Here is a 27,417-nt window from a genome sequence, read left to right on the forward strand (position 1 = left end):
TGTTATAAATCACAATGTATTTACTACCAGCACTTGGGAGGCAGAGGCAGGAGGGTCTCTGTGAGTTCAAGATCAGCCTGCTCTACAAAAGCTAGTTCCAGGACAGGCTCCAAAGCTCCTGAGAGACCCTATCTTGAAAAACAGAAACAAAAACCATAGGGAAACCCCTGTGGAAGGATCATTCGAGAGCCACAGGTTGAGAACCATTGCTCTGGATTTTAGAGGGATGACAGTGAGCCACACGAGTTACAGTTCCCAGACACCCTGCCCCTTGTTGAGACAAGGTAGCCCAGGCTGGTCTTGAACTCCAGTAACAGAGGACGACCTTGGACTCCTGGTCCTCCCGCCTCCACCTCCCAAGGGCTGAGGCTCTAGCCCTGTGCCCCGTGCCTCATGTGTAAATTTAAACTTTACATTTTTTTTAGTTTCACAACTGAGTTTTAAGTGTGAGATCCCACAAATGGGAGGCCATGGTTGTATCAGTAAAACATACACACACACACACATACACAGACACACAGACACAGACACACAGACACACACAGACACTCACACACACACACACACACTCCTTCTGAAGCTCAGAGGAGGAGAACAAAGATACGTGCTGCGGAAGACATCTAAGCCACGGAGGAAACCTGCGCTGTTACTGTATTCCCCGGGGAAAGCAGAGGGGCTGGAGAGATGGCTCAGTGGTTAAGAGCCCTGACTGCTCTTCCAGAGGTCTTGAGTTCAATTCCCAGCAACCACATGGTGGCTCACAACCATCTGTAATAAGGTTTGGTGCCCTCTTCTGGCCTGTAGGCATACATGTACACAGGGAAAGCAGAGAAACAGGCTCTAAGGGTGGCGTGAGGGACCCTCGGGCTGTGGGCTGCCCCGTGTGGGCACACTTCCACATCAGCCCTTTCACAGAAAGCCCCAGGTGGGTGACTGCGCAGGAAGTACCCCCCACGAAGGGAGGTGACTGATGGGGCAGCTCAGCCCTGTCATGCAACACAACCAACCAACCCAACCTCAGCTAACTGAACGGCGCGAAATGGCTGTTTTTCCTGGCAAAGCATTTATTGAAGGTCCCATCAGAGTAAAGCATCCTTTGGGAGGCACGCAGCTACGCTGGCCCATGCGAGAGCGCCAACAATGTATAAGATTCTGATACAATATGAATTGTTATGCCACCTGCGTTACAATATCTTAAATATTTTAAAAAGTTAAAACAATGTATTAATGGACATTTCAAATGTCAATCCTCCTGACAACATAGGGGACAGCTAAGAACTTGACACCAGGAAGCCGGTCTCAAGGATCTGTTGACAGCTTGGTCTTCAAAAATAGAAGATTGTGGACTACATGACCCAGCCCGGGTCCAGGGACCTCATGGGTGACTGTCATACTAGGAGCCAAATCACCCTTTCCTATGGGAAGGTATAGTTCAAGATGGCAATTGTCGTGTCGTCACTTATTCTGATTTATGAACTATATCAGAAATCCTTTAGACAAACTACCCTGAAATGCATAGCTTAGGTCTCATCTGCAGTTCTCCCTTAGTCCAGTAGATGGCAGTAGCACACCACCTTTCATCGCAAATGGCCCTCCAAGGAAAGGCTCACAGCTGTTCCAATTTCTCGAGTGGAACGTAAGCAGCAATGAGAATAAAGAAGAGCAATTCTGAGGGGGGTAAGGTTAAACTGGTGCTGGCTATAGAAGACAGAAAGATGAACGGAAGCGGGGTCCTAGGGCGAGATCAGTGAGATCCTAAGAATCATGGAAGCACGTGCAGGAGGAAGGAAAGCTAGAATGCCCCGGTTTCTTCTCGACAGTGGCAAGGGAAGATAAGGCATTAGCCTGCAACTCAAAGGGCATTTTAGCAGAAGGGGCAGACTCATTTAGCAAGCGACTAAAGAGAGTCTCACAGTTGTTCCTCTGAATCAAACATTAAGATCTGTCCAACCGCAAAGGCTAGACACTGAGTGAGAACACTCCAAGAACTACAGGTTCTCTGCCCAACTCCCCTCCCGGAGGCAGAGGCCACTCACCGAACTCCAGGACAGTGGGAGCGACTTTAAACAGCTAAGAGTAAGGCTGTGTTGGTTGCTTGGTTGGATGGTTTCTCTATGTAGTCCTGACTGTCCTGGACCTCGAGCTCAGAGCTCCGCTGTAAGGCTGTCTTACAGGGGCCTGCTAAGGCATGCACTTCATGACTTGAAAAGTCGCTTGTCCGCTTAGCATCACTGTCTTTGTAGCACACACTAAAATCCCTCCGTTGTTTTATTCCTATTTTTCAAGCTTTAAAAAGAGTTTATGTGCGTGAGTGTTTTGCTTGTATATATGTCTGTGTACCAGGTACAAGCATGGTGCCCTCAGAGGCCAGAGAGGCTCAGATTCCCTGGAACCGGGCAGCTTGTGTGGCTGGGAACTGAACAAAGGCCCTCGGCAAAGAGCAGCAAATGCTTTCAACCTCTGAGCCACTTCTCCAGCCCTAAAGTACAACCCAGGAAGAAGCTCAAACCCAGAGCTTCTGCCTCTTCAGCATCCTCCAGGCCTGTGTGAGTCCTAGTTAAATGTGCAGACCCAGGGGTCAAACACATCCTAATAGAAACCACTGAGGCATCACAGGAGTAGAAATGCCATTTGCCTGTTTTCTTTCTGGAAACCCTCTCACTCCGCTGCCCAGGCTAGTCTTGAACTCTTGCCTCCATCCCCCAGGAAGCTAGCTGGAACACATGGGGCCCTCTGTTCTCAGGGCCCCTCTCTAAGTCAATGCCCTGGGACAGAGCAGTTTTACAAATACGTTTTTCCAAAGGAGAAAAAGTGGACCGCTCTACAAGGCATCCTGAGGGTTTACCAAAAGACGATCTTTGTAGAGAAAAATTTCTGGGAGGCACAATCAACGCAAAGAAATGAAGGTAACAGGGAAATACTTCCTCGGGAGAAAAAGGAAGAAAGCCCAAGGGTTTGTAGCTCCGAGGACTAGCTACAGAGCTTCAGAGCAACTGGCCCAGGCTCACAGTGAGCGCTTAGGACACCCTGCTGGGCCTAATTGTTTTTAGAACATAGGGTACTTTTATGCCACAGACAGCTGTGAGCTCAGTGGCATCTGTCACCTTGTGTCCCGACCTAGGCAGAAAATAGCAGCTTTAACCTACTCCCTCACTGACCTTCCACTAATCTGCAATATTATTGCTTTTTACAGCCCCCTCCCCCGCTACTGTGAAGACTGGACTGTATATAAACTCTCTCCTCCACTTCCGATCACGCAAAGAACACCTGGGCATGCAGCAGAGCCCAGGAGACACTGACCACCAGGCCCGCATACATCAGATCGCTGGGTGTGGACCCAAATTCTTCCACACACAGAAATATTTTATAATTCTTTCATCGTTTATTAAAGACAACAGCTCGGTTTCCTTTGAAGAGTAAGAAAGGCTAAGCAAAAAATAAGTCTTTGCGGCTAGACTGATGAGCTAAAAATAGGCTTAACATAGTGAACAGTGCACATATACAAGACAATAAATGATAACAAACATTTGCTGAACGGAACTGGAACTCTGGCTACTGAAACTTGAAAATGAAAACCCTGCACTGCATGCGATCATCGGTACTATGAGAACAGCCTTTGGGAAGAGCACCCGGCTCCACAGAGAAAAACCCTTCACCTTTTTAAAACAGAAAGATCACACCACCCTCTGGCTGACACCCTCACTGAAACGTCCTGTTTGTCACAGTGGCCCAGTGACGGATGCTATGTTCAGAGCTGTATTTTCCTAAGCAGTCTGACCAGGTTAGTATTTCTTGTGCACCTGAAAGAAGCCACAAACATTCACTGTCCCTTGAGGGTGGTCAGTGCATTGCCATGGCAACAGTCTTGAGGCCCAGTTTATACACCTGAGCATGAACCATTTGTCCAGTTTGGTCCTGGTCCACCCCATTCCCCACAGACCCCCTCCTGGAAGACCGCTCTGGTCACAAGGGTGAAAGTACAGTGATGTGGTGTCTTGGAGGGCAGTGGAGACAATGTCAGTTCTTTCAAAGGTTTCCACAGGCACAAATTCTGTACCTGGGGGAACCTCTTCCCAGACTCGGTTCCTACAACTGCATGCCAATTTTGTTGTAAAAAATTTACTAAAACTCCAGCCAGAGTAAATCTAATTTTAGAAAGAAAACTTAAAGATAATTCCATCTTTGTGCAACTGAAACGCATGAAGAGAAAACAAAAGGTGTTTGAATTATGTAATCACCCAGGAACGAAACAGCTGCTGAGCTCTGTGTGGTTCTTAGAATCAGAAGCCAGCTCCTCAGAGCACGCTTTATAATAATCAGAGTTTCACGAAGCACGGCACTGCTCGGTCACAGGCAGCATTTTAACCTGGGAGCTTCCATCCAGCTTTTGCTTGCATTACTGCTTGACTGGAAACAGATGTCCAGAGAGAAGGAGAAAGCAAACACTTAGGAAGGTTGACCGCCAATAATCCTATGCCCAGTACTTAAATTGGGCATGTGTGTGAAGGCCACAGCTGCGCCAGGACACGGAGAAAGACAGCTTTCCTGTCCATTGTTCCCACTTCCCACTCTCCGTCCAGTCCCCAGGAGGGGCTCACACTGCAGGATCTTCCACGTGGCCACGGGATTTTCTGTGGTTCAGAGGCTAGGCACTCTGGAGAACAGCACTGAGGGACGAGTTAGTGTTCCCAAATTCTAGATCTACCCCAAACGGACCTCCTACTCCAAGGGAGAAGGCAACAGGCAAGGGATACTTTCTTACAGTATAGCTACTTGGCAGGAAGAGAAAGAACGGATCAGACCACGGGTCCTGGATTTAAGACCAAAGACTGTTTGACTTCTAAGCGCCAACTCCTGGTCTGCAGCAGCAGAGTCCTGTCCACGTGATGCTGGGTGCCAACACCCTTGAAGGTGCCTGGGCTCTTGCTGGCTAAAGTTTAGTGAAGCTTGTGCACGGGGTGGAGCAGGGTCATGTGTTCTGCCCCTTTGAAAGGCAGCTGTGCACTGGAATAATAGTGGACCACTTCGGGGACGCTGTCGAACACAGCGCTGGTCTGATTCAGCGTGTACTTGTTGTCTTTCGTCTGAGCCACTATGATGTGGACACACCCTTGACTGGTCCTAGAGGAGAAAAACAAGGAGACATGAATGAGTGAGCAAATAGTCTGTCCCCTCTGGAAACCGTCCCAGCCAGACTCACAATGGGCGCATGGGTCCTCTTCTTGTCCTGCAATTGTTCTACACACAGAGAGAAGCATTCAACAAGCTGATGGCGTGTTTGGAAGTTTCTAAGCCTAAAGCCATGGCACCCCAACTTGTTTATCACTATTACACACCAGCGGTCAGGACTGGAGTGAAAAGCTAAATAAATCCTTCTACTGCCCAAACTGTAAGACTCGTGAGGCCCAAGCCACTGTACAGTTTATACTCAACTCTCTCCACTGCTAAAAAGACATGTGAGGTTACTTCTCCTTTATTTTCCCCCAAAGGAACACATTAATAATAACAACAACAATAACTGTCCACTGGCCCTGCCCCATGAGGAAAGGCCAGTCCTAGTTGCACACCATGTCGGCTGGCCCTGAAGGCTCAGAGATTTAGTCCCCAACACTGCTTTCGGGAGCACAGTGGCTGTTCCTGGTATTGTCTGCCTGGCCTACCCTGTTTTCTGAGCCAGATTGCTCTTGTGCCCCTCCCCCTCCCTTCCCTTCCAGTCTGATTGTTTCAGCTGCAGGGGCTCAGCTTCCTCAGGAAGGAAGTGCTGTTAGGGCTTCTGACAATGATCCTCCCATATAATGCCACCGAATTCACAGAGCAACAAGAATTCTGCCAAGCCCACCAGGCAAAAGTGAGTTTTCTGCGCACAATTGGAGAGAGTGAGACAGGCAACTCAGCATTTCCTCCTTCACCAGAAGAGACGAGCATCAAATGCAGCTGGCATCTTGACAACCAAGGATTCAATATTCATTGAGGTCCCTCGTACTAGGGAATAAGGAAAAATGGCAGAATCTGGGTGTGTTGGCACACGCCTGTGGTTCTCCCACTGGGGAGGGAGGAGGGGGTCACTACGTTAGAGAGAAACCTGGGCTACATGGGAGTACCAGGCATGGTGGCACACAGGGTTTAATCCCAGCACTCAGGAGGCAGAGGCAGGCGGATCTCTGAGTTTGAGGCCAGTCTAGTCTGCAAATTGAACTCCAGAGTTCCAGGACAGCCAGGGCTACACAGAGAAACCCTGAAAAAAAAAGGGAAAGGAAAAAAGAAAGAAAGAATTGGTGTGTGTGTGTGTGTGTGTGTGTGTGTACCAAAGATATGGCTCAGTGGTTAACAGCTTTTGCAGAGGACCTGAGTTCAGTTCCAAGCACCCATATGGAAGCTCACAACTCTCTGTAACTCCAGTTCCAGGGGATCTGATGCCTTCTTCTGGACTCCACGGGTACCAGGCATACATACATGAAAGCAAATAGTCATTAACATAAAATTTTTTAAATCTTAAAAAAACTATAGAAGAGGTTGAACTGCTCTTTTTAATTTTATTGACTGATTTTTTTTTGCACTGCTATTGGACAAACTCAGGGCTTGTGTGTGCTAGGCAAGTACCCTCCCGCTGTGCTAGAGCCCCAACCCTAGATGCGACTCTTTCCTTCCTTCTTTCTTCCTTCCTTTCTTCCTTCCTTCCTTCCTTCCTTCCTTCCTTCCTTCCTTCCTTCCTTCCCATGCTGTGTATGTGTCTGTGCACCATGTGCACACCTGGTCCCTACAGAGTTCAGAGACAGCACTGGATTCCTGGGAACTGGAGGTACCAACAGTTGCTGGCTGCCATGTGGGTGCTGAGAATTGAACCCTAGTCCTCTGGAAGAGCAGCCAGTGCTCCTAGCCACTGAGCCATCTCTCCAGCCTTGGCACCATTTCTTGTTTTGTTTTGTTTTTTGAGACCAGGTTTCTCAGTGTATCCCTGACAGACCAGGCTGGCCTCGAACTCACAGAGATCCACCTGCCTCTGCCTCCTGAGTGCTAAGATTAAAGGCGTGCGCCACCACCGCCCAGTTTCACTTTTTCTTTCTTTTTTTAAATATTTATTAATTTATTTATTATGTATACAATATTCTGTCTGTGTGTATGCCTGCAGGCCAGAAGAGGGCACCAGACCCCATTACAGATGGTTGTGAGCCACCATGTGGTTGCTGGGAATTGAACTCAGGACCTTTGGAAGAGCAGGCAATGATCTTAACCTCTGAGCTATCTCTCCAGCCCCCACTTTTTCTTTTAAATCAGGGATTATTTCTCTTCTAAGAGGCCTTAGATATGATAACGGAAGGTTGAAACTGGCTAACGTTCAACAACAAGGGAAACAGGACCACCACGGCTGTAATAGACACGGGTTTTTTATCGGGTGCCAATTCTGCGTTCTGAGCAGTGTTTCGCCATCTGCTGTCCAGGTAAATGCCTCACACCCCGTGACCCAGACTGCCCGTCTACCCTCAGGGAGGAGAGGCTCTTTACAGCACACCCCTGCCCTCAGACAGGATGCCCGGGGCCGGGAGGACTTACTTCAGTGCGATGGAGTACCTGCTGGTGCCCGACTCACTGTTTCGGACCAGGTAAGCAGCTTCTCCGCAGGGCTGTAGTCGGCTTTCAGCCTCAGCTCGGGTAATGGTGCCGTGATACCAACTGAACAGGGATACAAAAGAAAACAGTGTCACAGTGCAAACCCAGTGGGCCTGCACCCCTGTGAGCATCCCTTACAGACCACTCCACTAAAGCACAGTCCAACAGCCTCTGCTGCATATTCAGGACAGACACCACACAGATTCCAGTGGTCCCAGTCACAGAGCCTGTCAACCCTACACAGCCAAGTCCAGGAGGGTGGTGCCATTCGAAACAGTTCCCTCCAGGCCTGGAGGGCGGGCTCAGTGGTTCAGAGCACTGGCCGCGCTGCAGAGGACCTGGGCTCAGTTACCAGCATTCACGTAAATGGGGACCCTATGCAAGGCTGTGACGAAGTCACTGAGGGAGACTCACGGTTGCTTTTCCAGGGCCAGGCCCGGGTCCACCTTCTCCCTGTCGCAGTGGTCTGACAGAGTCGGCTTCAAGGTCTTCTGCCAGTGGTGGGGTCTGCCTGTGTCCTCTCTCCCAGGAGATCGATCGGATCCCTCAAACTGGACTGGAAGGAAGACGCCACTTAACACCAGAGACCATGGAGGCCAGCCATGCAGCCCTCAAAGGGAAACACCTCATGCCTGCTTTAGCCCCTCCTCAAAAGTCAGCTCCAGTGAGCAGCAGCATCTCTGGACAGCTGTTGAGGACTTCTAAGCACACTGCCAGCGTCTCTGAGGACCACTGTGCTTGAGGGCACTCCACAGTTTGGGAACACAAGAGGAGACTCGTGTTTCAGCATGACTTTCATTCTAAAAGTGCTTACAGAAAGTTGTGTTTGTTTGTTTGTTTGTTTTTTAAAGACTAAATAGAAATTTTGAGCGTGACTGTAGAACACTCCCGCCTGAACAGGACATCTGTTTCTCGCCCTAGCCTCAAGGCTCAGGGATCTACACAGACGAGGGACAGAAAGACTGTTACGGTCACGTGTGGTAGATGGTTTTAACGAAACAAACAGTGCTTTGCAGACACAACAGGCCAGACACACATGAACTCACAGAGGCTGGGACAGCTCACACAGACCCACACAAGCCCAAGCCAGGGAGGGGGGGATGTGGGCACGGAGTCCCACCCCGGCCAGGCCGCTATTCACGAGGCTTAGCTGCTAGGACAGGGAAGGAGCTGTCTTCCACCACACTCGCCACAGACACCATGTCAGCCCAGGAACAGCTGGCCAACACAAATAGGACTCCATGTTTTTAGTGGCTTTCCCCCCCTTACTTTTCTTTTCAGAGAGAAGTTGTGTGGGTGCAAAGGGGGTAAGGGCTGAGAGGAGTTGGAGGACAGCAGAGCACATGATAAAAACACACTGTATGAAATCCTCAGAGAATATTTCTTTTCCAAAGACTTAAACATACATTTAGTGAAATTATTTAGTGAGTCTATCTCTTTCTATAAAATCAGCGGCAACTTTCACTATGAAATTATAAGCAAAAGGATAAGACACTCAGACAGAGAAATCATGAAATGACACCGAGAGCTGCTGAGACGCCTTTGTGAGCCGCTTCAGACTGGCTTTGCTTTTCTCTCTTCTTAGCTCTCACAGGGTGGCCTAGAACTTGCCATCTCTGGCTGCTGTGTAGGAAGTGCTGGGATTATCTGCACGCGCCCCACCACCAACCAATACACTATTTCCACTTCTAACTGGATTTACTGCTAATGGGAAAAATACCTTGAAAATTCTAAATCAAGGGCAAGACAAAGTCTGTGAAAGTCAAATGGAAACATTACGTCTTGAGATCAGCAGCTACAGACGGCTGTGAGCCTCCACGTGGGCGCTGGGAACTGAACCCAGGTCCTCTGCAAGAGCAGGCAAGTGCTCCTACCGCTGAGCATCTCTCCAGCACAACCCCACCTATTCTTCTTACTGTGTTAAGTCTGCTTATCAACTTTCCCTTAAATTACATAGAAACCCTCACACAAGCAAGGTTAGGTATCCCAGTGACTCGAGGGGCTGAGCCAGGAGTTTGAGGCTAGCCTGGGCTAACTAAATAGGAAACATTTTCTTGGCCCGCATTTGAAGATGTGACTCTACCTTAAATCTAGGTTTTACTTTGGAATACCTTTCTAAAGGAACCAATTTTAGCGAGGAATCGGGGCGTATGACTCTAACACTCTCACTAAGGAAACTGAGGCAGGAAGAAAACCAAATGACAACAGAAAGTCTAGTTTTCTCTCGTGTTTGCAGCCCCAGAAGCTGGTCCACTAATCTCCCTCACCCAGGCCTGCCATTTCACAGTGAGCATCTCACAGGTCTGAAGAGTAAGCGAGGTCAAGATCTAGAAAAGCCGTCTCCAGTTTGTTAGCTTTGGTGATGGTGGCCAAGAGGCTTTCCCAGCAGCCCTGGAAGGCGTCTCCGCAGCTACGCCAACAAGACAGGGGAACGAGCAGTTTTAAGGGCACAATTGATCACACAGAGTATTGGACAGCGCAGACTAGCCTTGATCTCCTGGTTTTCCTGCTTCCCGAGTCCTGGGAACGCAGGCAGAACGTGTGCCTCACCCGTAGCTAGACTTCTCCACCTCAAATGCATTGTTAAAAAGGGGACTTGTGGGATGGCAAGATGGCTCAGGGAGTAAAGGTGGCTGCCACCAAGCCTGGCAACCTGGGTTCAATTCATGGGGCCTACATGGTAGAGGGAGAGAACCAACTCCACAAGCTGTCTTCTGGTCGACCATGTTAACCTCATTCTCACCAACAATCAGATGGAATCAAAATCACAGACACAGTGAGGAAACAAAGCAAAGGACTTGACGCAGCATCGAGAGTCATCTGCAACGGATCAGCAGGGCCGAGGCTCCTCTGCAGGTGGGCATGGGTGGCCAGCTCGCCCTTCCTCCGCTCTTCCTTTAGGCTCCAGTGACCAGTACTCTGCTCTGGAATTCCGAGGACCTTTTCAGAGTGTCCTCAGAGTGAACTCATGCTAGGTGATAGGTTTACTACCTACACTAACTAGCATTCAACAGACACGTGCACTGAGGGCTGTGTACATGTACTGAGGGCTGTGTACATGTACCGAGGGCTGCACACATGTACCAAGGGCTGCACACATGTACTGAGGGCTGCACACATGTACCGAGGGCTGCACACATGTACGAGGGCTGTGTACATGTACTGAGGGCTGCACACATGTACCAAGGGCTGCACACATGTACCAAGGGCTGTGTACATGTACCGAGGGCTGCACACATGTACGAGGGCTGCACACATGTACGAGGGCTGTGTACATGTACCGAGGGCTGCACACATGTACGAGGGCTGTGTACATGTACTGAGGGCTGTGTACATGTACTGAGGGCTGTGTACATGTACCGAGGGCTGCACACATGTACGAGGGCTGTGTACATGTACTGAGGGCTGCACACATGTACTGAGGGCTGCACACATGTACTGAGGGCTGCACACATGTACTGAGGGCTGTGTACATGTACCGAGGGCTGCACACATGTACTGAGGGCTGTGTACATGTACCGAGGGCTGCACACATGTACTGAGGGCTGTGTACATGTACTGAGGGCTGCACACATGTACTGAGGGCTGTGTACATGTACTGAGGGCTGCACACATGTACTGAGGGCTGTGTACATGTACTGAGGGCTGCGTACATGTACCGAGGGCTGCACACATGTACTGAGGGCTGTGTACATGTACCGAGGGCTGCACACATGTACCGAGGGCTGCGTACATGTACCGAGGGCTGCACACATGTACCGAGGGCTGCACACATGTACTGAGGGCTGTGTACATGTACTGAGGGCTGCACACATGTACCAAGGGCTGCACACATGTACGAGGGCTGCACACATGTACTGAGGGCTGTGTACATGTACTGAGGGCTGCGTACATGTACTGAGGGCTGCACACATGTACCGAGGGCTGCACACATGTACCGAGGGCTGCGTACATGTACCGAGGGCTGCACACATGTACCAAGGGCTGCACACATGTACGAGGGCTGCACACATGTACCGAGGGCTGCACACATGTACCGAGGGCTGCACACATGTACCGAGGGCTGCACACATGTACTGAGGGCTGCACACATGTACTGAGGGCTGTGTACATGTACTGAGGGCTGCACACATGTACCGAGGGCTGCACACATGTACTGAGGGCTGTGTACATGTACCGAGGGCTGCACACATGTACCGAGGGCTGCGTACATGTACCGAGGGCTGCACACATGTACCGAGGGCTGCACACATGTACTGAGGGCTGTGTACATGTACTGAGGGCTGCACACATGTACCAAGGGCTGCACACATGTACGAGGGCTGCACACATGTACTGAGGGCTGCACACATGTACTGAGGGCTGTGTACATGTACTGAGGGCTGCACACATGTACTGAGGGCTGCACACATGTACCAAGGGCTGCACACATGTACGAGGGCTGCACACATGTACCGAGGGCTGCACACATGTACCGAGGGCTGCACACATGTACTGAGGGCTGCACACATGTACTGAGGGCTGTGTACATGTACTGAGGGCTGCACACATGTACCGAGGGCTGTGTACATGTACTGAGGGCTGTGTACATGTACTGAGGGCTGTGTACTGTACTGAGGGCTGTGTACATGTACTGAGGGCTGTGTACATGTACTGAGGGCTGTGTACATGTACTGAGGGCTGTGTACATGTACTGAGGGCTGCACACATGTACTGAGGGCTGTGTACATGTACTGAGGGCTGCACACATGTACTGAGGGCTGCACACATGTACCAAGGGCTGCACACATGTACGAGGGCTGCACACATGTACCGAGGGCTGCACACATGTACCGAGGGCTGCACACATGTACCGAGGGCTGCACACATGTACTGAGGGCTGCACACATGTACTGAGGGCTGTGTACATGTACCGAGGGCTGCACACATGTACCGAGGGCTGCACACATGTACTGAGGGCTGCACACATGTACTGAGGGCTGCACACATGTACTGAGGGCTGCACACATGTACTGAGGGCTGCACACATGTACTGAGGGCTGCACACATGTACTGAGGGCTGCACACATGTACTGAGGGCTGCACACATGTACTGAGGGCTGCACACATGTACTGAGGGCTGCACACATGTACGAGGGCTGCACACATGTACTGAGGCCTTTGTATATGTACTGAAGGGTGATACACATGTGCTAAAAGCCACATTTGTGCCCAGTGAACCTGGACTACTGCCGTGTCAGCTCTGAAAGGCAGTAAGTGCTAGGAGGAGAAGGCCTTGAGTGGTAGGTGCTGTACCCTCACCTGACAGCGCCCGTGCGATCTGCTCCCTCTTCCACTCCCAGGGCTGCTCATACTCGGCGGCAGGTCGATCATCCTCCTCTGGCAGCCTGCTGTCTGCTGGCCGTGCCTTCACTTCTGCCACCCGTTGGCCACCCTCTGAGGGCTCATAGGGGGTATCATAGAGCTGCGGCGGCTTCCCCAGCAGGTCCTTAGAGCTGCGTCTCTTGGCTGTGGCCTCCACCTTCATGCTCTCCCCTGGCTCACATGGGCCATCAAGCAGCTGGAGGGCCTTCACCAGGGGATCTTTGGAACCACGACGTCTGATTTCTGAAAATCAGGCAGACATGGACAGGTGTCACGAGGCCTGTGGGTAACCCACGGGTAACCTTGGCTAGGCAGTAGAATGCTCTAGATCTGTTCTGGTGTGGGCTGATTACTCTCTGGCCATGTTGCTGAAGCAAGAGGAGGCACAGAGCTTTCCTGGCCACTGCACAAGATGCTTGCTGTGCCTACATGAACTCAGCTACCACACTGTCCTAGACAGGCTGCACAGCTCCTGAGAGGCAGGCTTAAGAACACCTCTGGTGGTGGTGCACACCTTTAATCCCAGCACTCAGGAGGCAGAGGAAGAAGGAAGGAAGGAAGGAAGGAAGGAGGGAGAGAGGGAGAGAGGGAGAGGGAGAAGAGGAGGAGGGGGAGGAGGAGGAGGAGGAGGAAAAGGAGGGGGAGGAGGAGGAAGAGGAGGAGGAGGAGGAGAAGCAGCAGCAGCAGCAGCCTCCTAGCACAGACAAATGGACCAAGGCCAAGAAGAGGGTTGATACCTTCAGGCAGGAGCCTCCAGGTCCCCTGCCAGGGTAGTGAAGCAGAATCCTCTGGGTAGGAGTTTCACTTCCTTGACCTAGTGTTCACTTTAAGTAAAGTTTACCTTCAGATCTTGTAACCTTTCTTGTTTGGAAGCCCAGACCAAAGAGAGCATTTGAAGAAAAACCAGCTGTTATGTCCTGAAACATTGCTCACAATACTCCAGGGAAGCTACCTGCCTTATTCAGGCTTGTGTTTGCTTCGAGACAGGGTTTCTCTGTATAGCCCTGGCTGGCCTGGAACTCGCTCTGTAGACCAGGCTGGCCTGGAACTCACTGCCTCTGCCTCCTGAGTGCTGAGATTTAAGGAGTGTGGCAACATGCCCTGCTTCCATCCACATTCTTAAGATACAGACACTTTTGGAGTAATAAGAGCCAGATGCATTCACAAAGTAGACTGAAGGATAAATCTAAGTAAGAGTTGTTAGGCAGAAAACCAAATCATCTAGCACAGCCCGGCAGCAAACGCCGCTCTCAGTGCGATGCTCAGTCTGCGAGACAGACACGACGGCGTCCCCATGGTAAAGAGATCAGAAGCACAAGGAACCCGAGGAAGTGACCCAGACCAGTACGTGGCAGGGCCTGGAGTGGAAAGCAGGAAGCGGGGCGCTAGAAGCCTTACTCTCCGACACACATCTGGATGGACTCCAAGTGGAAGAAAAATGGAAGATGAGCTGACTCTGACGGCGAAGGTCACTTCCAGCGGAGGAAGCTGCATGAATGAAGATAGGGAGGTGGGAAAACAGAAGGGGTGAGCTGCCATCCCAGGAAGCTGAGAGGAAAGTTTCAAAGGCAAAAGTCCAGAAAAAAGGAAGGGTTTGAGAGCTCTTAACTGGAGAAGGGTAAGACCCAGAGGAGCAAGCTGTGGGGGTTTCCTTACTTTTGTTGTCATCTTTTAAAAAAGATTTACTTCTTTATGTATACAAGTGCCTTGTCTGCGTGCATGCCTGCACACCAGAAGGGGGCGCTGAGTCGTGAGTCGTTATGTGGGTGTTGGAATTGAACTCAGGACATCTGGAGAATAGCCATGCACTTTTATCCGCTGAGTTGTCTCTGCAGCTCTGTCATTTTTTTAAATAAAAAATTTCAAGATTTATTTATCTTTAATTGCGTGTGTTTCCGCAGAAACCAGAGAATAGTGCCAGATCCCCTGGAGCTCCAACTACAGACAGTTCTGAGCCAACAGAGTTGGGTTCTGGGAACCAGACTCTGGTACCTGCCAAAGCAGTAAGTGAGTCTCCTGACCCATCTTCGTTGCTTTGCAAGACAGGGTGTCATGGAGGCCCGGCTAGCTTGGAGTTGCTACGATGGCCTTCAACTCCAGGGCTCTCCTGCCTCAGCCCCCAAATGCGAGATGTTTGGAACTCATCTGGAAGTGGGGTTTCTTCCAATAGCAAGAACACCAAGTTTGGATTGTGCTGTGTACAGTGAAAAACCATTTAAAAATCTTTTGTCTACTTTTTTCTTCTTTTCTCTTTTGTTTTTTTGAGACAAGATCTCTCTGTGTAGCCCTGGCTGTGCTAGAACTCACTCTGTAGCCCAGGCTGACCTCTAACTCACAGAGATCCTCCTGTCTCTGCCTCCCAAGTGCTGGGATTAGAGGCGTGCACCATCATGCCTGGCCATTTAAAAATCTCAAAAGCCGGCAGTAATAATTCTATCTGCGAGTCACTTTGTGGTAACTCTAACAGCCTTGTATAGGATGAAGGAAGTGAGATCTGGCCTGAAGCAGCACACAGGAGTGCACAGATAAACCCAATAGATACTGACCAATCAACAGTTAAACAACTCGTCACCGTACGATAGAGTTGGCAGTGTCTGGCGACAGACCAACCTGGGCGCCAGGTCCTTACCAGAAGGAATCTCTGAAGATTTGTACATATTACATTTACGCCTATCGGCATCTGTGGTCTTTTAGCCACTGACCTCTAACCAGGCATCTCTTCCGTGGAAAAGCCTCTTGTGCCCAGCTGGCCCTCTGCTGGCCCTCAGAGCTCACCAGCTGTCATGGTGTCCTGGTCCATTTTTACTACTGTGTACTTAGTTTTTAGACATATGTGTTTCCACTTTGGTAGAGATGGCTGGAGCAGGGGCCAGCACGCCTTGCTTATGCTGGCAGAACACATCACTGTGTGGTGATGATGGGATGGTGGTCAGGCAGAGGACACGTGACCTGCAAGTGTGCGTCAAGGAGACTGTTGCCGTGGACAGCTGTCGGTACTGCAAGGAATAAGGCAATGCTAGAGGAGAGGACGCTGACTGAGGGGACGGAGAGCACAAGGCAGAATCCTGCTCAGGGGTTCCAGGCGAGGTGGCTGACAGAAGCAAGGAGGGGAGAGACAGTGAGGCAAGCAGAAAAAGGGTCGGAAGCCTGCGATGCTGTGGGAATGGACCCGAAAGGGTTCCCTACAAGTGGAAACAGACGGAATTCTGTTCCCTGGAGAGTCACCGGCTCAGTGAGAGCTCTGTAACAAAGAAAGGACAGTGGGTGGAGAAAGTTACTAAAAGGACGCCACAAAATTAAAGACAGCAAACTTCAGCCAGGCTTGGAGACGCACGCCTTCAATCTCAGCACTCAGGAGACAGAGACAGGCCGACCTCTGTGTCCAGGCACATTCTGAGTTCTAAACCAGTGATGTGTGTGTGTGTGTGTGTGTGTGTGTGTGATATGTGGTGTGTGACTGTGTGATTGTGTGTGTGTGTGTGTGCGTGCATGGTATGTGTGCAGTATGTGATGATTGTGTGTATGTGGTGTGTGTGTGTGAGTGGTGTGTATGTATGTATGTGGGTGGTGAGGTATATGAAGTGTGTATGTGTGTGAGGTATGTGGTGTGTGATTGTGTGTGTGTGTGTGTGTGCGTGGTGTGTGTGTGGTATGTGGTGTGTGATTGTGTGTATGTGGTGTGTGGGGGGGGTGAGTGGTGTGTACATATGTATGTGGGTGGTGAGGTATGAGGTGTGTATGTGTGTGAGGTATGTGGCGTGGGATTGTGTGTGTGTGTCTGTATGTGTGGCGTGATGACTTATTTCAGGATGAGGTTTTGGATCTGTGGAATTTAGGACCCTGTGCAGCAACCACCTCTGTGCCTCCAGTCCCATGCAAGTCTATGCCCACTGGAATTACCTGGGCAAACTGTAATTTATTTATCTGGTCCTCACCTTCACAGGACCTGACTTCACTGGTGGATGTAGCTTGCAAGCCAGATGGTGCAAAACTACTAGGATATTCTAATGAACAGCTAAACTTGAGGACATCTCGTACCCACCTCCTCCGACTCTCTGGGGCTAACCTCTCCTGGCACCATCCCCAAACAGAAGGACACATCACAACACAAGGCTGTGAATATAGCCGGCAGGACTGGCCCAGCTGTCTGAGGCTAGAGCTGTGTGTCTTTGTCTTAGAATCCTGACTTTCAACTCCACGACTTTTTCTTCATTGCCTATTTTAGATGTAGTTATGAAAAACAAGAAACAAAAACATATTCTGTTCTTGGTTCAGTTGAGATAAGGCTGGCATTTTTTTTTTTAAAAGAAAGATCTTTTCTCAAGGAAGCAGAACACACAAAGGAACCCAGGGGATGGATTTAGAATTTTTAGGTTTCTAATCGGAACTCATTCCTGCTCAATTTAGATAGTGTTTCCCAAGATCCCAGCTTCAGGACTGGAGAGACATCTCAGTTGTTAGGAGCACTTGCTACTCTCACAGAAGACCCAGGTTCAGCTCCCAGCACCCTTATGGTGGCTCACAATCATTTGTAACTCTGGTTCCTAACACCTTCTTCTGGCCTCTTCAGGTACACACATGGTCCACTCACTCACATACACACATACATACATACATACATACATACATACATACATACATACAAGCACTCATACACATAGAATAGAATAAGAGAAAAAACATCCTTGCTTCAACTCTGCTCCAAGTGAGCTATATAAACCTAAGGAGGAAGACTAGGTCCATCTTAGGTAAAGGTCCTGAGTCCATCTTAGGTAGAGGTCCTGAGTCCATCCTTAGGTAGAGATCCTGAGTCCATCCTTAGGTAGAGATCCTGAGTCCATCCTTAGTAGAGATCCTAGATCCATCCTTAGGTAGAGTTCCTGAGTCCATCTTAGGTAGAGGTCCTGAGTCCATCTTAGGTAGAGGTCCTGAGTCCATCCTAGGTAGAGATCCTGAGTCCATCCTTAGGTAGAGATCCTGAGTCCATCTTAGGTAGAGGTCCTGAGTCCATCTTAGGTAGAGGTCCTGGATCCATCCTTAGGTGGAGATCCTGAGTCCATCTAAGGTAGAGATCCTGAGTCCATCCTAGGTAGAGATCCTGGATCCATCCTTAGGTAGAGGTCCTGAGTCCATCTTAGGTAAAGGTCCTGAGTCCATCTTAGGAAGAGATCCTGAGTCCATCCTTAGGTAGAGATCCTGAGTCCATCTTAGGTAGAGATCCTGAGTCCATCCTTAGGTAGAGATCCTGAGTCCATCCTTAGGTAGAGATCCTGAGTCCATCTTAGGTAGAGATCCTGAGTCCATCTTAGGTAGAGATCCTGAGTCCATCCTTAGGTAGAGATCCTGAGTCCATCTTAGGTGGAGATCCTGAGTCCATCTTAGGTAGAGATCCTGGATCCATCCTTAGGTAGAGGTCCTGAGTCCATCCTTAGATAGAAGTTCTGAGTCCATCCTTTGGGTGGAAGTTCTGCTCACAGGGAAATTTCAATAGACTGGCATTCAAATGAGATACAGTGATTGATATGCATATGTGTGTAGTATATCTTTGCAGTGACATTCTCCTGTTCCCTTTGTTTGAAATGGACAAGGAACCAGCCGGAAAGCACACAACTGAAAATGCTTCTTCCTTGCATGGCCCAGCAATGGAGAGTTGGTAAAACATCTTTTGAATCAATGTTTAACGAGATGGAAAAGAGCCTAGACACCTCCCCCTTCCAGGGCATTAACCTTCCAGCCCATTCCAACACCTGGCTGTCCCTAACCTGAGGCGCCATAGAAACAGAAACAATCACAGGGCTGCAAGCCGACCCTTCCTGCAGGGAGAATAGCCCCTGACGTGCAGAGCTGGTTCCAAGAGGAAATGAGCCTGAGAAGGAGGAAATGGCAGAGGAAGCTACACCCTGGCTGCCGATAGAGGCCATTTACTGTGGCAGACAACGGGGTGCTGTGGTTGGCAGCAGATAAACACTCACTTGCAGCCTCTCAGAGATGCAGGGCTGCGCCACACCAGTGAAAACCACAGCTGATATGTACAGTGCACAACAGGGACTGGAAAATCTCCCTTTCCAGCCCGTGGTTCTCATCACACATTATTAAGTCATTCACGTTCAGCACACAGCAGAAGGCCAGTGTCTTTAACTATTAACAATTTTCATTTTGCAGGGTTTCACTCTGTGGTTCAGGTTCTCACTCTGACTTCTAACTTGCAATGATCCTCCTGCCTCAGTCTCCTAGAGACTGGGATTACTGGAGTGCGCTACCACACCTGACAACAAATTTAACTGCTATTACCACCCTATATAACCTAGGAGTCTCTTTAAAAACAGGGCTCTCTTCATCCCAGCACTCGGGAGGCAGAGGCAGGCGGGTCTCTGTGAGTTCGAGGCCAGCCTGGTCTACAAAGCTAGTTCCAGGACAGCCAAGGCTACACAGAGAAACCCTGTCTTGAAAATACAAAATAAATGAATAAATATAAAAAAATAAAAACAGGGTCCCAGGGTTCTCTCTCAACAGTCAGAGTGGCTATGTTTGCTGGGCACATACATCACAGGTTCACATCACAGAAGCCCTGGAACTTACTGACAGGTGCTAGGCCTCTGTCCTGCAGGCCACTGAGTGGGTAGCCCAGACTTCTCTATCATACCTTACTTTATGTGGATCTTTATGAAGAATTCTTCCTGCCGTTTTTTTATTAAAAAATTTAGATTTGCTAGATGGTGGTGGTGCATGCCTTTAATTGCAGCACTTGGGAGGCAGAGGCAGGCAGATCTCTGTGAGTTTGAGACCAGCCTGGTCTACAGAGTGAGTTCCAGGACAGGCACCAAAGCTACAGAGAAACCCTATCTCAAAAAACAAAACCAAAAAGATTATATCCACTTACTTTTGTTTTGTGTATGAATGTTTTGCCTGCACGTGTGTCTGCATCATGATTGTGCAGTGCCTGTGGAGGCCAGAGGAGGACGTCAGATCCTTTGGAATGAGTTACAGACAGCTGTGAGGGCCATGTGGATGCTGGGAACGAAACCTAGACCCTCTAGGAGAGCAGTGAGAAATCACTGAGCCGTCTTTCCAGGCACAAATATAAATTTTAATTGTAATTCTAAATAACATATCTTTCCCCCTAATCCCTTTCACATTTCCAAAGCCACTAAACACGAAGCCTCATGAAGCTCAGGACCGGGGCTTCTACCAGTGCTCAAGTTTCTAATCTGAAGTTATTATTTCTATCAGATAACTCGGGATACTTCAACAAAGGCAGATACAATTCAGATGCCCTGAAATGTACCTAGGAGAGACAGATTAAAGACTCAGCAGGGTGCAGTCAATGGAAGAGCTCTTCTGGGCAGGCGTGAGGCCCCTGGACCAAGCTCTAGCACTCAGAACACAAGAATTAGCGTGGAGTTTTTTTCTAACATGCTGGAGTTGTTCTTCAGACCTGACTATTTAAACAAACTGATAAAACCACTTGGAGGCAAAACAAAAATTTAAAAACAATCTTTGACAAGAGTTCAACAGTCAAAGCTGCCAGCTGCAGGCTGCCCTGGTAACGCCTGTTCAACTGAGTGATGTGGACAACTTATTTCACTTCCTGGACCTAGGTTTCCTTGACTGGTGTTGGAGCATTTGGTAAGGTTATTTGGCAAGTCTGGAACCTCAAAGCCCTTGATGAGCAGCAGTGTAAAATCTCCTGTGGGAAGAATCCTCGCGCTAATTGACAGCTGTCTGAGAAGTCTCCTAAAGGTCTGCCCAGTGTGTAACTTTCAATTTTGTGGCTAAAGGCCACATTGCTGAATTACATAGAATGTGTGTATCAGCTGCTCAGGGAAAATGCTCCTGTAATTTAGTGGAAGAGTGACAGGCTTCTGCTAATCTCCTGCACCCAGGCCTGCATTTTTATGCACATAAATGAGTGCTCTGTCTCCAGTGCCACACGGCCCAGACATACTTAAAATGATACCTACACAGACCCTGCAGACTTGACCTGACTTGGAATTTCTCTCTGTATGTTGTGAATGACACTGGTTAATAATAATAATAAACCTACTTGAGCCTGTGACAGGGTAGAATAGAGCTAGGTGTGTGTGTGGGGGATGACTAAACTGAATGCTGGGAGAAAGAAGGCGGAGTCAAGAGAAACCATGTAGCTCCACCACAAACAGACGCTAGAACTTTACCTGGTAAGCCACAGATTAATGGAGACGGGTTAATTTAAGCTATGAGTTAGCCAGAAATATGCTTAAGCTATTGCCCAAACAGTATTGCAAATAAGATGGCTTCTTTGTGATTACTTTGGTTCTGAGCAGCCAGAAACGAACAAGTGGCCTTCTACAACACTGACCCAAAGCGAGGCTGTCCCTCTGCTCGGATTCACATGATATACCAATGTAAAAATCGAGCCTGGGATAGTATCACGTACCCCAAGACTTGAGTATGTCTGGGCCATGTGGCAATGGGGACACAGCACTCACTCTGGAGTGGCAGACCTCAACTCGAATTCTTCATCTATTCTGAAAAAAATCTTGTGAAGTCAAAGGAGAGACTGTAATCTCAGCACTTGGAAGGCTGAAGAAGGCAGAGAACAGTAAATTCAAGGACAGCATCACTACATAGCAAGACCCCTCCTCAAAACAAATCAATGAACAAAAGCCAATGGGAACCAAAATAGAAGGCACAGTGGCTGACATCTATATCCCAGGATTTGGGAGGCTGATGCAAAAGGCCAGCCTGGGTTTCTTAGGAAACAGACTTTGCTGAGTGTGGTGGTAAATGCCTTAACGCCAGCCGAGGCAGGCAGGATCTCTGAGATCCAGGTCAGCCTGGTCTATAGAGCAAGTGGCCGGACAGCCAGGACCACACAGAGAAACCCTGTCATGAAAATCAAACAGAAAAGTTTAAGAACTATAGTGAGCAGACCTTGCCTCTTAAATAAAAAAGTACACACTTTTAAAAAAAAGTATGCGTGTGTCTGGATGGTTTGGCAGGTAAAGGTGCATGCTCTCAATTGACCTGGGGTATAAGGAGAGGACTAACTCCACCGGCTGCCCTCTGGTTTCCACTCAAGAACCCACACACCAGATAGATAAAGTCTTGCAAGCGGGACAAGCCTGGGGTCCTCTATGCTTGTTTTCACTTGGTAAAACAGGGGATGGTTAGTCCCTTTAGAGAACTTTTGAGGCAACAAATCCAAGAAAATGAAACTGGGGATGCAGTTCATTTGAGAATTGCTGATTTACTATGCTCAAAGTTCTGGCTGGGTTCAATCCCCAGCATGGGGTGGGTGGGTGGCGGGTGGCTAGAAGGAAGCATTTGTGGGCAGCTGCACTCCTGGGCTTTCCTGACTGGTGCACTTCTCGCCCCTGCAAAGAAGCTACTTCCCTATCCTTTTCTTTCTTGGGGGAAGAGGTGGTAGTGTTTTCAAGACAGGGTTTCTCCGTGTAGCCCTGGCTGTCCTGGAACTTGATCTGCAGGTCAGGCTGATCTCAAATTCAAAAATCCTTGTGCTTCTGCCCCCGGAAAGCTGGGATTAAAGGTGTGAGCCACACCCCCCCCTCAAATAAAGAAGCTACGCTTTTGCAGCCAGTGGAGGTTACTACAGAGTCACAACTGGTCAAACACAGAAAACAAGTGACTGTGGATACCCACCCCCTCCCAAAGGGGCATCTATAACATAACTATTACAGCCAACGTTGAGGGGACACCGTGGGAGAAGGGGAGGAGGGAGGGTAAGAGACGGAGGACCAGGAGGAATGCTGTAGCCATGTCTTCTGGACCTGGCAAGCCCAGGATGCCCGCGCCCCAGTGCTCAGCCCTGGGCATGTGCATGTGGCAAACACTGGTGGGAAGCAGTAGGCTTTATGTATATTATATTTATATAGTTATACATATGTGTCATGTATTATATATACTATAGAAGATGCCGTGCGTTTGAGAGAGGGTGGGGTGGGGACGCAGGAGGAGTTGGAGGGAAGGAGTGGGTGTGACCATAATGTATTATACTTACGTATGAAATTCTAAAAATAAAAAGGAAATCAAACATTTTCCTTGGTTATATGTAAAAGTCAATCCTTTCCCTTGTTCCGTTTAGGCCACTAAAACTTTGTAAAAGTGACTTCGTTCTCACTTCCTTTCATTCACAGACTTCATCAGGGGCCACAGTCCAGTGACCTGCAGGGTCACAGCCTGGCCAGGGCACACCCTCCCCAGCGTGGTACCTTATCTCTGTGAGCAGGGAAGCAGGAAACAGAGCCGAGCTTTCCTGTCTCTCGTTCTTGCCTGTCTTGGCTTTCCAGGGTGTGACAGTCACCTCTCTGCTAGCCTCTGCAGGGACAGCTCGCCCAGCCTGGGCTGGAAAGCTCGTCTGTGTGTTTCAACACAGTAAAGTCCTCCACACGTGAACAGGACACGCGAGTCAGCACTCAGGAGCCACAGACTTCATTACGGGTGCTTACTTTAAAACTCCCAAATAAATCTGAACAACTGGTTTGATATTTTGCTTACATACTCCTCACCAACTTATGAGAACTGAGTAAAAGAGAAAGGTTTGACACCAAGACCCACACGAGGGTTTGTTCAGCCCACAGACTGGGACTTGGACTTGGCAAACAACAAGATTAGTTTAGTTTTCTGTGATTTGCCTGGAGTGGCTGACAGAGATTGTTAATTTTCCCCAATAATTAATTGCTTTGTTTCGGTGTTGAAGAACTTGAGATAAATCTTCTATCAGAGTAGAAAGAAATTCTATTACATCTGCAACGTTTACAGATTGAATCCCAGAAGTATATGTTTGTACGGAGTAATAATCTCCGTTACGACGCCAATGCTTTTGAATGTGGCCAAGATATGTACATCCGTGTAGGCAGAGGCCGCTTGTTCGTTCCCGGCTGCCCAGACCCGACATAACCACACAGAAACTATACTAATCAGAGCACCGCTCAGGCTCTGTCAACCTGTCGGCAATGCTAAAAACGAAGGGTGTGAGGCCAGTGAGACAGCTCTGTGGGTAAAGGCACCAGCGTGGTGGGGCAGCCCGAGGTTGAGAGGTGAGAACCGCCCCCCACAAGCTGACTTCTGACTCCCACCCTCATCCGAGTAAAATGTAATGAAATTTTTAGAAGGTCAAGGCTACAGACTGAGCAGACTCTCAAATGCCATCTTGCACAAAACCAGAAAAACTTAAAAACAAAAATCTTCAAGTTCTTACAACTCAGAAGGACACCAAAAGACAATTAGGAATTTTTCCTTTAAGATTTGGATCTAATTTCTGTTTCTTCCATTCAGCAGAATCTGATTAAATTGTTCTCTTCCCCGTATATTATCTGTCTATCTACTATCTATCTGTCTGTCTATCTACCATCTATCTACCATCTATCTATCTATCTATCTATCTATCTATCTATCTATCTATCTACTATCTTCTATCTATCATCTATTTATCTATCTATCTATCTATCATCTATCTATCCATCTATCATCTATCTATCTATCTATCTATCTATCTATCTATCTATCTTCTATATTTCTCTATTTTTTTGGAGGCAAGGTCTTTCTACATAGCCCTGACTGTCCTGGTATTCATAACACAGGCCAAGCTGGGCCTTGAACTCACAGAGATCCTCCTGTCTCGGCCTCTCAAGTGCTGGGATTAAAGGTGTGCGCCACCACACCCACCCCTGATTACCATTCTCCAACACTCTGAATGAGAATGATATTTCTGTCCTCATCAGGCAGGCCCCAGTCACACACCTGTTATCATCTGCTGTGCATCATAGGGTTCCATGTAGCCGTCGTTTTCACCCACTCTCTCCGCGTCCCTTTGACCTTTTGTCCGTTTGGCATCATATGGGTCAGCGTAGTCTTCTAAAATGATGACCTGTCCAATGAGAAAGGACAGTTGATAAGGATTTCCCAGACAGGAAAAAGGCAACAGCATCAAAATGGCTGCTGAATGCTCCCACAGGTCCAACGAGTCAAAACCTCTCATCAGTTCTGACAGCTTTTGTAGTTGATCACGTATCTCTCCAAGACAAACTTTCTTCTGTGCCTTGCTTGTGTGTTAAGAGAGCGGCAGGGTAGACAGTGGGTAGGGGAGGGTATCTGGGGCCTCAGTGCACGGAGAAGAATTGTTCTATCACAGACTGGCAGCTCCAAGTCTCCTGCCAGCTAAGCAATACAGACCCAGTGAGTCACTTCATAGAACCAAGGTGATTAAAAAGGAGTCCAACACCTGCTTCCTGGCCTCAAGGATTTTTACAAGCTCCAAAGAGATGGGCATCACAGGTTAGCACCGAACAGTACCCCAGAAGTTTCAGGTTTCATAATCCACAGGGAGAGTGATTTAGCAGCTACAACAGACAGAACTTTGATGGTATTTGTGTGCAAGAGCATCTGTCCTTCCAAACCACAGGGTGCATGGAGGTGTTCTGTGTACACGGCACTTCTGTTCTGGAGTGGCTGCTAACACTACAGGGGTGAGACCCCGACTCAGGGAGGAGGCCTGGTCCCTGTTCCACAGTCTCTGGCAGAAAGCTCACGAGGAAGTAATTCAGAAAGTTAAGGGAGAAGTGAAGAGAAGGGGACGACTGGAAGAATCTGCCACCTCGGAGAAGACAGCCTAAGAAATGCCAGTCACCCACAAGTGATACCCACAAGAGGGGACTGTGACTGCCACTAACTCCATCCCATCCCCCTTGAAACCTGCTCCACATGCTGTAACTCAGATACATCAAGGAAGGTAGGAGGTGACACTCAGTCCTTGCCCAACAGTGAGGCACGCCACCCAGTTATATATGAGATGCTTCCAGCTCCATCTTCCCATGGCTCTGCTCAGTGCCTGGAACAGGACAGGCACACAGATCTCTGTAAACTCTTGAATGGAGCAATGGACAAAGGCACCCAATACATGCCACCTCACACAAGTTCCCGGCAGTCTAGGTCAGCTTGTTGAAAGGTAAGAAAAAATTTAAGCCCCTCACCAGGAAGCGGTTGCTTGGGTTGAAGCCTAAAACCTGGGTGGGAGCTCTTCTCTCTCCCCATTCCTCACAGGGCAGAAAGCCCAGCTCTGCCCTGCACGGATGGAGAGTTGGCTTACAGGTCCCACCCCCCTTACCTTTCCCACACTGGACAGCACCCAGAAGCCCTCTGGTGACTAAGATGCCGGAAACACCTTCTTCTCTCCTGATCTGCAATTTCCTTATGGGCATTTCCTCGTTAAGGACGTTGAGCCCCCCCATCCTCTCCCCAGTGTATGGCCCTTACTCTATAGCACAGCAATAATCACAGAATGAATGGAAGGCCTGTCTTCTTGGCGATGCTGGAACTCTGAGAGGCTTGGGAGATGGGAACTCACACTTTACAGTTCCTCTGTGTGCTCAGGAGTCTACAGAAGTCTAGCCTTGGTACCCCTTGATGACAAACTCGAAAACAAGGACCAAAGTACACCACACCTATAAAAGGGCTGATTTCTATCCCTTCCCTTCAACTGCCCTTCTAAACCCACGAACAAAAACCAAATACAACGAACAATGAAGTCAAGGTCTTGAAGCCTGGGCAAAAATCTTTCCAAAAAACAAAAAGTAAGTCTAATGATTTTTAAACGGTCACTTGGGAGTCAGAATGGGCTCAGGAGAGGACTTTGGAAAACATCTTGAACTTATCTTACGCATAAGGAATATTGGGATTCAACAGGCTCCCGTGTGTCCCCAGCACTGAGAGGTAGGTAGAGACGCTGGCTTCCTACCGTGTCTTGCTGTTTCATTATCTTGGCCTTGTCCAGCTCGGGGCCCAGGAGGGACGGTGAAGAGGACGCAGAGGAAGAGGAGCTGCTAGAGCTGCTGGTGCTGCCGCCACCCGGGTAGCCGCTCTTACCATTCTTCTCCTGTGTGTCCACCTTGATGAGCCTGCTGATGTAGGTGCTGCAGCCCGCGCTCTTGGCCACCGCGCCCCGGTGGGGCTCCTCCTCAGTGGTGGCAGCGGTGGCAGTGGCGGTGGCCCGGGAGTTCTTGCGACCCTTGCCGGCCGCGGCCTGGATCAGACCCTGCAGGCTGTCCCGAGACAGCCGGCTGTCCTTGAGGGGTCCGCCGCCCGCCCTGCTGCCCCCCAGCTCGGCCGCCGAGTTCTTCCGACCCTTGCCCGGGGCGGACGCCGCGCCGCCGGTCTCCGAGTTCTTGCGCGGCTTGCCGCCCGCGCCCCCGGGCCTGGCGCGCTCCGACGCGGTCTTCAGGGTCAGCGGGAACTCCTTGAACCACTTGGCTGCCATCAGGGGACCCGGGAGCGTCGAGGCCGCGGAGCAGAAGAGCGAGGAGGCCCAGCCGAGACACCGAGTGGCGCCAGGGGCCGGGGGCCGCCGCATTCCCCGGGGCTGGGCGCTGGAGGCCGCCGCGAGCCCCTGGCCGTAGACGCGCGCCCGGCAGGGTGGGAGCCTGGGCGCGGAGCTGGACGCGCGGGCGG

The 27,417-nt window shown here is 49.5% G+C and overlaps 1 protein-coding gene across 1 annotated transcript; it reads right to left on the reverse strand.

The window, feature by feature from the left end:
• Positions 1 to 3,185: 3,185 nt before the first annotated feature.
• On the reverse strand, positions 3,186 to 27,417 carry She (Src homology 2 domain containing E). Its single transcript, XM_075978406.1, has 6 exons — positions 26,708 to 27,417; positions 24,715 to 24,841; positions 12,910 to 13,215; positions 8,023 to 8,164; positions 7,552 to 7,671; positions 3,186 to 5,121 (listed from the first exon to the last, which is right to left on the reverse strand). Exons 1-6 carry the CDS (start codon positions 27,317 to 27,319, stop codon positions 4,938 to 4,940), a joined length of 1,491 nt encoding a protein of 496 aa, XP_075834521.1. The 5' UTR covers positions 27,320 to 27,417; the 3' UTR covers positions 3,186 to 4,937.

The sequence above is a fragment of the Microtus pennsylvanicus genome, chromosome 7 (genome assembly GCF_037038515.1).
Source record: "Microtus pennsylvanicus isolate mMicPen1 chromosome 7, mMicPen1.hap1, whole genome shotgun sequence".
In the NCBI taxonomy this organism is placed as follows: domain Eukaryota; kingdom Metazoa; phylum Chordata; class Mammalia; order Rodentia; family Cricetidae; genus Microtus; species Microtus pennsylvanicus.

Coding starts and splice junctions, on each gene's coding strand:
- She (XM_075978406.1), bottom strand. CDS start 27,319: ATGCGGCGGCCCCCGGCCCCTGGCGCCACTCGGTGTCTCGGCTGGGCC. Junction 7,672..8,022: donor CTGGCCCTGGAAAAGCAACC/GTGAGTCTCCCT, acceptor ATCCCTGTTCAG/TTGGTATCACGGCACCATTA. Junction 5,122..7,551: donor AGGTACTCCATCGCACTGAA/GTAAGTCCTCCC, acceptor TTTCTCCTCTAG/GACCAGTCAAGGGTGTGTCC.